The sequence below is a fragment of the Crocodylus porosus genome, unplaced genomic scaffold (assembly GCF_001723895.1).
Source record: "Crocodylus porosus isolate Cpor-Errol unplaced genomic scaffold, CroPor_comp1, whole genome shotgun sequence".
In the NCBI taxonomy this organism is placed as follows: domain Eukaryota; kingdom Metazoa; phylum Chordata; order Crocodylia; family Crocodylidae; genus Crocodylus; species Crocodylus porosus.
In genome coordinates, this window is record NW_017728918.1 from 83,956,928 (window position 1) to 83,966,701 (window position 9,774).

The 9,774-nt window shown below is 47.2% G+C and overlaps 1 protein-coding gene across 3 annotated transcripts in view; it reads right to left on the reverse strand.

Annotated features, from left to right (window-relative positions):
• HACE1 (HECT domain and ankyrin repeat containing E3 ubiquitin protein ligase 1) overlaps positions 1 to 9,774 on the reverse strand; it is an 83,762-nt gene that overhangs the window by 13,620 nt on the left and 60,368 nt on the right. For all 3 annotated transcript variants that reach the window (XM_019537813.1, XM_019537814.1, XM_019537812.1), the window contains one exon: positions 7,813 to 7,944. In XM_019537813.1, coding sequence (XP_019393358.1) covers positions 7,813 to 7,944 — 132 coding nt within the window. The remainder of the gene's footprint in view (positions 1 to 7,812; positions 7,945 to 9,774) is intronic.

A 9,774-nucleotide genomic window follows, 5' to 3' on the forward strand; every position in this document is an offset into this window, starting at 1 on the left:
GATCTGCTCAGGTCCCTTCCGACCCTAGAAACTATGAAACATTTCTTAGTGTTTTTCTGCATCCTGTCTGTGGCAGGGCACTATGTGTGCCTGCCACTTTAAGGCCCTGGAGCTAGCAGCCTCCAGGTGCCTAATGAGGGCAGCCATTTTAGGCTCAAGGCTGCTTATATAAACGAGGCAGTTTGGCAGCTGGAAGGTAGGCAACAACATCACCTGGCCTGAGGGCTGCCAAGTTTCATCAGGAGGTAAGGGAGGAGCTGTAGGGGATAGTAGGAGGCTCCTGGTCCTGGGTACGACCAGAAACTACACCCTGCCAGGAGTGGGTGGCCTGGTGGGGCTCCCAGTGGCATGGGAGCCCCTAGGAAAGGCCAGGCCAGTGGTTACCCTGGTGAAAGGTGGGTCGGGGTGCCTTAACCCCTAGCCCTCACCTTAGGGTGGGTCGCGGTACACCGGAGGTAGTTGTGGAGGTTTGAGAGCCTGAGGAGGAGAGTTGGGGCCGGGCACAGCTACAGCCACCCACCTGTGGAGGGAAGCCCCAAGACCCTGAGTAAAGGGGGCATTACGAGCAGCATAAAGCCTCCAGTGTGAGGGGGGCCAGCACTGTGGAACCACAGCAAGACGGGGCAATGATCAGAAGCCCCAGAAAGAGGGCAATGTGGAGCCCTGTGAAGGGAGAGGGGGGTCAGCCAGAGGGCAAGAGAGCTGAGTCCTGGCCCCAATAAGTCCTCCACTGTTGGGAGGCAGAGTGTGGGTCAAAGATAACACCAGTCATAGCACCACGACCTGCTGCCCAGGGGGGAGTGAGAGTCCTCTGTGAGACCCTGAGGCACCAGCCATGGTGTGAGGTACCCCAGCTCCCCACATCCATAAAGGAGGACCCAGAGAGGGGGACCCCAGGATAAGAGTATGAGTCATACATCAGGGCCTGCCAGAGCTTCCCCCGATTGGCCCAGGCAGGGGCCAGGACCAGGAGAGTCAGAAGGGCAAGGAGGCCCACCGAGAGGGATGCCCAAGAGCCAGGGGCCTGGGGTCCCGACTGGCCTGAAGGTGGGCCGTGGCTACTGTGAGCTGAAGGTCTCAGTGAGGGGACCACACCTGAAGGGGAACCAATGGCAGGGCGATATATGGCCTGGTATGAAGGCGGCAGAGTCCGCCTGAAGGGTGGAACCCAGGTGGGGGCCTACAGTAGGATTCTGAGCCCCATCATGGCAGACTGGCGCATATAAGAACATCATGATGTCATCAGCAAGGCTTGGGCTATGGTATGGGGGAGGAATGTAGCTGCAGATAGCACTCCCTAGCAGTGGGGCAGAAAAAGGGCAGCCTCCCGCCTAATTGCATCTATTAATTAATCAATTAAGACCAAGGCATGGCGGGCGAGAAGACGGGCAGTTAGCCCAAGAACAGGTGGGCAGGCCTTGTGGACATCGGCCCCAGTAGCCCCCATTACACTGTCATAAAAGAAATCAATAAAAAAATTGTACTTGTCTAATTCACTTTGTAGCATCTAAGTCAGTCATTGGCCTGATACCATAATCTAAGTCTTCTGATGCTTTCTTTCAACATATCACGTTGAAAGAGCCTACCAAGATATCAAGTGAATTTCCTGATGTGATAATTATAATATAGGAGCTTTTGTCATGTTAATATATATGATGCATTATAAATGCATTACTGTAAGTACTGGTCAAGTACTTTTTGGGATTTAATTCTATTCTAAATACACATTATTTGAAGAAGCGAGCGACATGCTGGGGTGGGATGGGCTTCACCTCTCTCCTCAAGGCAAGAATGTCTTCTCTTCCAGGTTGGCTAATCTCATACGGTGAGCTTTAAAACTAGCCTCACTGGGGGAGGGGGCTGCAGGAAGACGAGGAGACACCACCCGAGCAAGACAGGTGACACATGTAAGGAGTGCCCAGGTAAGTGCAGCTAGGCAAGGCCTTAAATGCCTATCTACCAATGCTCATAGTATGGGGAACAAATAGGAGGAACTCGCCCTCAGAATAGCCAGTTCAGACCCAGACATAATAAGGCTTACAGAAATGTGGTGGGATTCATCCCATGACTGGGCAGTTAGCATATAGGGGCTATAGGCTTTACAGGTGGGATAGAGATGGAAGGAAAGGTGAGGGTGTGGTGCTCTATGTCAAGGAGCAATACACATCCTCTGCCAGCAGAATGGGGTCAGAGGAGGGGTAAGCTGAAGTGCTCTGGATCAAGATAGAACGGGGCTGTGCGATCTAACTGACCCCCCAACCAAGGGGAGGAGCTGGACCAGGAATTTTCGGGCTAGCTTGCAGAGGCACTTAAGGCAAGGGACGTAGCTGTCATGGGTGATTCAAATTACCCAGACATCTGCTGGGAGAAAGTCAGCCAAGTCGGCCTGTTCCAGGAGGTTCCTGGACGAGAGACAGGACCTCCACTTATTTCAGGAGGTGCAGTCCCACCAGAGGAAATGCCCTGTTGGATCTGGTCCTGACCGCAGGTAATGACCTGGTAAGGGGCCTCCACGTTCTTGACCACCTGGGTGATAGCAATCATCGTTTGCTAATTCACCATCCAGTGCAGGGTGTCAAGGGCCTGCAGCAAGGCAGTAGCCCTAGATTTCAAGAGGACCAACTTCAACAAGTTGAGATTAGTGGGAGAGGCGCTGGGGTTCTCAAGAGCAGAGGAACTCAGTGCCCAAGATGAGTGGTTGTTCCTTAAGGAGACAATACTCAGGGCCCAAAGCGTGACCACCTCAACAAGAAGCAAGGGGGATAAGAGTGCCCAAAAGCCCCCCCAGCTCACCAAGGGCGTCTGGGAATGCCCGATTGCCAAAAAGGCGGCGTACAACCAGTGGAAGGGAGGTGCTCTCTCCAAAGAGGAGTATACCTCCTCTGCTCGGGCCTGTAGTGGGGCTGTCAGGAAAGGTAAGGCGGACATAGAGCTAGGACTAGCATCTAAGATCAAAGATAACAAAAAGTTCTTTTCAAATATATAGGGAGGATGAAGAAAGCATGGGGAAATGTGGGGCCCCTGCAAGATTCTCTGGGCAATCTGGTGGTTGCGCCAGAGGAGAAAGCAGACTTCTTTAACCAATTCTTCACCTCCGTTTTCTTGGGCAGAGACCAGGACTTCCCCACCGTGATGCAAGATGGACTTGAGGGAAATGCCTTCAGACCTCAGGTTGGGGAGGACTGGGTTAGAGAGCTTCTGAAGGGGCTGGATGTGTTCAAATCAGTGGGTCCAGATGCCCTCTACCCCAAGGTGTTGAGGGAGCTAGCAGGGGTTATTGCAGGACCTTTGGCACAGCTTTACAAGCGCTCGTGGTGCTTGGACCAGGTGCCAGATCTTTGTAAGATAGCCAACGTGGTCCCCATCTTTAAAAAAGGGAGGAGGGAGGACCCAGGCAACTATAGGCTCATCAGTCTTACCTCAATCCTAGGGAAACTCTCTGAGAAGATCATCAAGGAGCACATCTGCAATAGGCGGGCTTCAGGGATGATACTCAAAGGCGACCAACATCATTTCATTAGGGGCAGGTCATGTCAGACCAACCTGATTGCCTTTTATGATCAGGTCACAAAAGCAATGGATGCAGGTGTTGCTGTGGATGTAGTCTTTCTGGACTTCAGCAAGGCCTTTGACACCATCTCCCATCCCATCCTCATTAAAAAACTAGGCAACTGTGGCATTGATGCCTACACAGTCAGATGGATTGCAGATTGGCTGAAAATTTCATACTCAGTGGGTGGTGGACGGGTCATATTCAACCTGGGGGGAAGTGGGCAGCGGAGTCCCCCAGGGCTTGGTCCTTGGGCCTGCGCTGTTCAATCTCTTTATCAGCAATTTGGACGACAGGGTGAAAATTTGCTGATGATACCAAAATTTGGGGTGAGGTGAGCATGCTAGTAGGGTAGGAAAGACTGCAGCAAGACCTCGATAGGTTGCAGGGGGGGCTAACAAACAGGATGCATTTCAATACTGACATGGGCAGTACTAACCAGCAGCACACGAATAAGATGGGAAACTCCCTTCCTGAGAGCAAGGAGGCAGAAAGGGATCGTGGAGTCACTGACTCCAAGATGAACATGGGCCAACAATGTGAGGTCACGGTTGGCAGGGCTAACCAGACCTCACTGCGCATCCACAGGTGCATCTCAAGTAGGGCGAGGAGGTGATCCTCCCCCTTTACGCAACACTGTTCAGGCCACAGCTGGAGGACTTTGTCCAGTTCTCTGCACCCCACGTCAGTAAGGATGTGGACAACACTGAGAGGGTCCAGAGGAGGGCCACCCACATGATCCGGGGACAACAGGGCAGACCCTTCAATGAGAGACTGCGGGACCTAAACCTGTTCAGCCTTCACAAGACAGGGCTGAGGGGGGACCTGGTGACCATCTATAAACTCACTAGGGGGGACCAGAAGGGTTTGGGAGAGACCTTGTTTCTCCTAGCGCCCTCTGGCATAACAAGGAATAATAGCCACAAGTTGTTAGAGAGTAGGTTTAGCTTAGACATCCATAAGAACTACTTCACTTGCAGGGTGACTAGGATCTGGAACCAACTTCCAAGGGAAGTGGTGCTGGCTCCTACCCTGGGCGTCTTAAGAAGAGGCTTGACGCCTACCTGGCTGGAGTCATTTGAGCCCAGTTTTTCTCCTGCCCAGGCAGGGGATCAGATTTGTAGGTCTCCAAGGTCCCTTCTGAACCTATTTCTATGACTCTATGATTAAGCCCTGGTTATGCACTACTACTTACACTACTGGATAGGAACCACAGAGTGGACATGTGACAAGTCTGTTTGACAGAAGAGATTAAATTACAAGTTTACATAGTTCTTGCAGGACAATCTCAAAAAGCAAGAAAAGAACTAACAGATACAGGGTTGCTTCTCAGCTCTTTATCCTATGACACCACCCTTTTGTGCTGAAATGTACTTTGAAGAATACGTGCAAAAAACACATTCCTATGTTACATTTCACCAGTAAAAAAATGTTTTAAGAGTTAATACATCTTATACCTGCATATATCAAGCAGTTTCAGTCAGTGTTTCTCAAACTTTTTATAGACCCCTACCACCCCTGGGAAAATGCCAGCTCTTAGTTTTCACTCTTTGTTTGACTAATAATAGAACAGTTCTTTTATTCCAAAGAACTTAAATCCCAACTAGGGATTCACATTTGAAATCTCTGGGTTTATCCTATGAATCACGTTTGCACACCTAATAGGGGTAACATTATGTGGCACCCTGCAGCACCTTCAAAAGGAACTCAAGTGTCCCAAGGGCTGTGACACCCTGACTGAGAATCACTGACTTAAATATATATACAAAAGTGGAGTCTGAAGTTCAGATTTCCTAGTAAAAGTAAATGGGCAGGGGTGTTTTATAGAGCTTCTACTCTGCTTTCTGGTTTTATGATAAGGTGTTCTATTAAGCTACTCTGCTCCAGAGAGGGGTTTTGTTGAGTCAGATTACCCATTTTCACAATTTTTTTTTAGAGAGATCCATATCATCTTGTTTATCTTTTACTTTCAACAACACAGAGAGCATCTACATTGTCTCACTGCCATTCCTGGGAATGCCACCAAGCAGCACGTCTTGCACACTTGCCCCCACTTGTATCTGCCAAAATCTCATAAATGAAGCAATATAGATGCCTGAAAGCAGCACTATACATGTCCTCAAGTACTATGCTTCAGCTGTCTCAGACATATTAACTGGCCTATGCTCTGTGACAATAAGGAAGCTAACATGTCTTAGTTCTAGGACTGAAACCTGGAATGAGAGCAAGTGGGCTTTGCAACACTACTAGGTACACTAAAAAGGCAACATACACATCCCTGTGTTCTTATTTGCCTATGTCTTTTTGAAACTGGGGGCTTTTGAAAATCCTACTCAAGTACCCATATCTCATGAAGACAGAAAAACCATGAAAAAAAAAAACTCAGGGGAAAGAAACCAAAAGATGCGAAGCACACTTGCTCTCTCTCACTCCAGGGTTCAAACCCAGTGCTGTTTTGCATGTTATCCAGTAACTTTAATGCAAAAGGATAGGTAGCCATGGAAGCAGAAAGCAGAACTCCACAAGGGCTCCCTACTCACAGGGACTTCAGAACCAGGTTCTCCCCTGCTTGCTGCCCTTCTTGCCCCATGAATTTTGGACCCTTGGCTGCCAGTGGGCCATTTTCAAAGAATAATGGAAGGAACCTTCAGCCAAAAAAATGTGTAGCACTGTCCTGGCACCTGGAAAATGTGAAAATCCCATCATGCTGATGAGACTAAAGCCAGGGTGGGCAAAATACGGCCCACGGGCCAGATCCGGCCCACAAGACCATTCTATCCGGCCTGCTGGGCCCCTAAAAAGATGTAGAAAATTAATATTTCTGTGCTCTTGGTTCCTGTCAAAAATGACACGAACCAAGGGCAGCAGGACCCAGGGGAAGCCCAGCAGGCTCCAACAACAGCAGGCCTGCCCGGCCCCACCCCCCAGCCAGGGTTTCTGGGCTGGGACTATGTGGCTACCCCAGCATGGGAAGCTCAGGTAAGTGGGGGCAGAGGGGACCCTGGGCAAAGAAGGAGCGCAGTGGGGGGAAACAGCCCCTCCCCACGCCACGCCTGGTGTCCCGTGCTGCAGCTACTTGCAGCCCGCATGGGGCTGCCTGTGTCTGCTCCGGACTGCCCCACGTGGGCTGCGAGCACCTGCAGCGCGGGCGCTTGGGCTGTAGGGTGGGGGAGGGGCCGCTTCCCCCCCCACGCTCAGCTTTTCCCTGGGTTCCTTCCCTTCCCTTGCCTTACCCACCCCATGGACGGTGCTCCCTGCTGCAGGTGCTCACAGACCACACAGGGCTGTCCGGAGCAGGCACAGGCAGTCCCAGGCAGGCTACGAGTGGCTGCAGCATGGGGCACTGGGTGGGGAAGGGCTGCTTTCCCCACCCCACTGCGCTCAACACCAGCTTGTAACCTGGCCCCACTGCCAGGCTGGCACTTTTTGGGCAAGTGCTCTAACTGGCAGGCAGTGGACTCCTCCTGCTCCCACTGCCCATCTGCAGTTCAAAAGGCACAGACTTATGCAGCTAAGCCCAGGCAGAGTAGGGTATTTCAGTGTAGATTCCACATCAATAGAAACATCTAATTAAAGGATGCAGGACTGCCACCTGTCTGGTAGGGAGTAGGACTGTGTTAACATCATATTGAAAGTGGAGGAGGAAAGCAGAGAAGAGGAGAAAATTGGTACTCCTTCCCCTTACAAGCTGCACCAGGGATGGTTGGAGAGCGCAGCTGCTTCATCTGCTTCCCCCTTCCGCTGAAAAGCTGTACAGCACATGCACAGTGAGCTCTCTGAACTTACCAACTCATCAGCATGAGTGCTGCCAGAACCTGTACTGACACAGCTCTGAAATCCAAGGGGATTTCACTGCCCCTTTTTCCCCTGTTGCCGAGTTCTGCCATAGCCAAGGGCAGGGGTGACGTGCAGTATTAGCATTCAATAAGGGCATTACTGCACTACCAAGGGAACGGAGGGTACCCACATCCCCATCACACATGCCTTTCCTTGGATCCACTCATGATTCTAGTTATGTGCAAATGGTGACGTTTCTCTATTCAGTTCATAGATAGACCTATGTGCCTGAGCGCGCACACCTGAATTTAACACAAGATGTAGTACATCTGGGGCTAGATCTAAAAAAATAAAACCAAAGTCATGGATACCAAATATTTATCTTCCACAGAACAGAGCCTTTACTTCTATATTATTACATTAGTGATCTACAACAATTGCTGAGTGCTGTCAGTTACAAATAATGCACGCATACTGCTACTCACCAGTTCATATTCATCAAAAAGTTGTATAAGAGAAGGTGGTATGAACATATGAAAACCTTGTAAAAAAGCATTTATCTGAGGTTGAATAGCTCTTGTCATTCGAAGTTCAGTAACCAGTTGGACATACTCTGCCTAAAATAGAAGAAGTTTATGAGATTACAACATGAGACACTATATAGTATAAATATATGCACATAATCCTGAATTCATTATTATTATTATTCCAGGTAAGTTCTCACTAAGGCCTTCAATGCATTCTTTCCTCACCTAAATAAAGTCTATGCCCTACTCCAGCACACAGGGCGCTCAACTATTTTCCTTTTTGTCCCCACTTGTTTAACAAAGGCATATTTTGGAAGCTGTTTTGGGGAGTAGCAAAAAAGGGCAGTCAGAACGTGGGTTATGATTAAGACCAAGGATGAAACCTTAATTTTTTCCTTTTACCTGTCAGTAAAAACACAACTTCAACATCCCTAATGAAACTTCGCATGTAATTTCCTTTTCTTGCTTTTTAAAAATGTTTTAAAAAACTTTAAAAAAGTTTTAAAAACTACAATATTTGATTAAACATTAAAATGCAGTACCACATACTTTGAAATTTTGAAGTGGAAGGTTCTTTGTCCACTTTAGAAGATACATAGTGAATGAAGAAAGGTCTTACCGCATTCTTTTCTATCATTCAAAATCTTATTCCCATGACCAATCAGAAACGAAAAAGGCTACCAACTGAGACAGAAAAGTCTCTCTCCCAGCATTAAGTTGCCGAGATGAAACTGGCCTCATACGTGCCAGTGTGCTCCATCTCACCATTATGCCCACTACAAAATTCTAACACATTCTCTTTAGTCAAGGCTGACACCCTTCGAATTTAGAACTTGGATCTTATGCCAAGACTACTTCAAAGCTAAGGATATTAAATCATGTTAGACTCCCAATGATGCATGATTTCTAATTATGAAATGATAGGTTGTGCTTTCATGCTAACATGCTGAACAGATTAACTCAGTCACTGTTTCGCTTCAAGACAATGGGTTTTGATTCATATTAGACCTCATTTTTTAATACTATACCCAGTGTCTTATCTAATCACTGGTTGGGAGCAAATCAATTAACTTTGTGCCTCTACTTCTCCAATCTCATGCTATGTAGTTAGGTTATGTTTAAAGTTTTGTGGGGGTTATGTTTAAAGCTTTTTTTTGTTTTAAGATTCCACTAATTTGAAAAAAAAAAAAAGTCACAGGAAGAGACATATTCACTGAAACCAGAAAACAATATCGTGTGTTACTAGTGCTTATAACAGCAAAAAGAAATAGTTATGTTTATGAAATATCTTCAGCTAACATCTCTGTGTTTTGGGAGGAGACAATGATTTCAAGAGACATTAGCTTTAACCTAATATTTCTAACAGAACTACTTTTGTCTTTGATCTTTAGATCAAATTCCATGCTTTCCAAAGTCTCAAAAAAAGATCTGTTGTGTACCTTCAGCCAGTAGGAAATATGGCTTGTAAGGGCTAAAGAGTTGAACTGTGCTATGAAAAAAATGCAAACAGAAAATGTGGAATAGACAACAATTATCTAACTTCCCCTTTATGAAAGTTGTAAGCTGCTTAAACTTATTTAAATTTAGCCTATTCCAAGAATAGAAGGTGCTTGTGACTATCATTACAGTGAGTTTAGTATTATAAGCCTTCAAACTTTAGAGACCCAAATTCTAATACAAAATTGGTAAACAGTAAAAGTACTTAGTAGTGTAACTGTAGCAACTGGAATGGATACCTCTACTCTAAAAAAAATAAAATAAAAATCTTGCTACATGGCAAAACTGAAAACCTTTCATTAACAGCCTGGAATAACAGAAAATAAAGAGACCTTAACAGAGAATAAGAGACCTGTACATAAGAATGTACATACTATGTATCAGTATAAGAAGTGACTCTGTTTTTTCCTCCCTTTTTCCCCC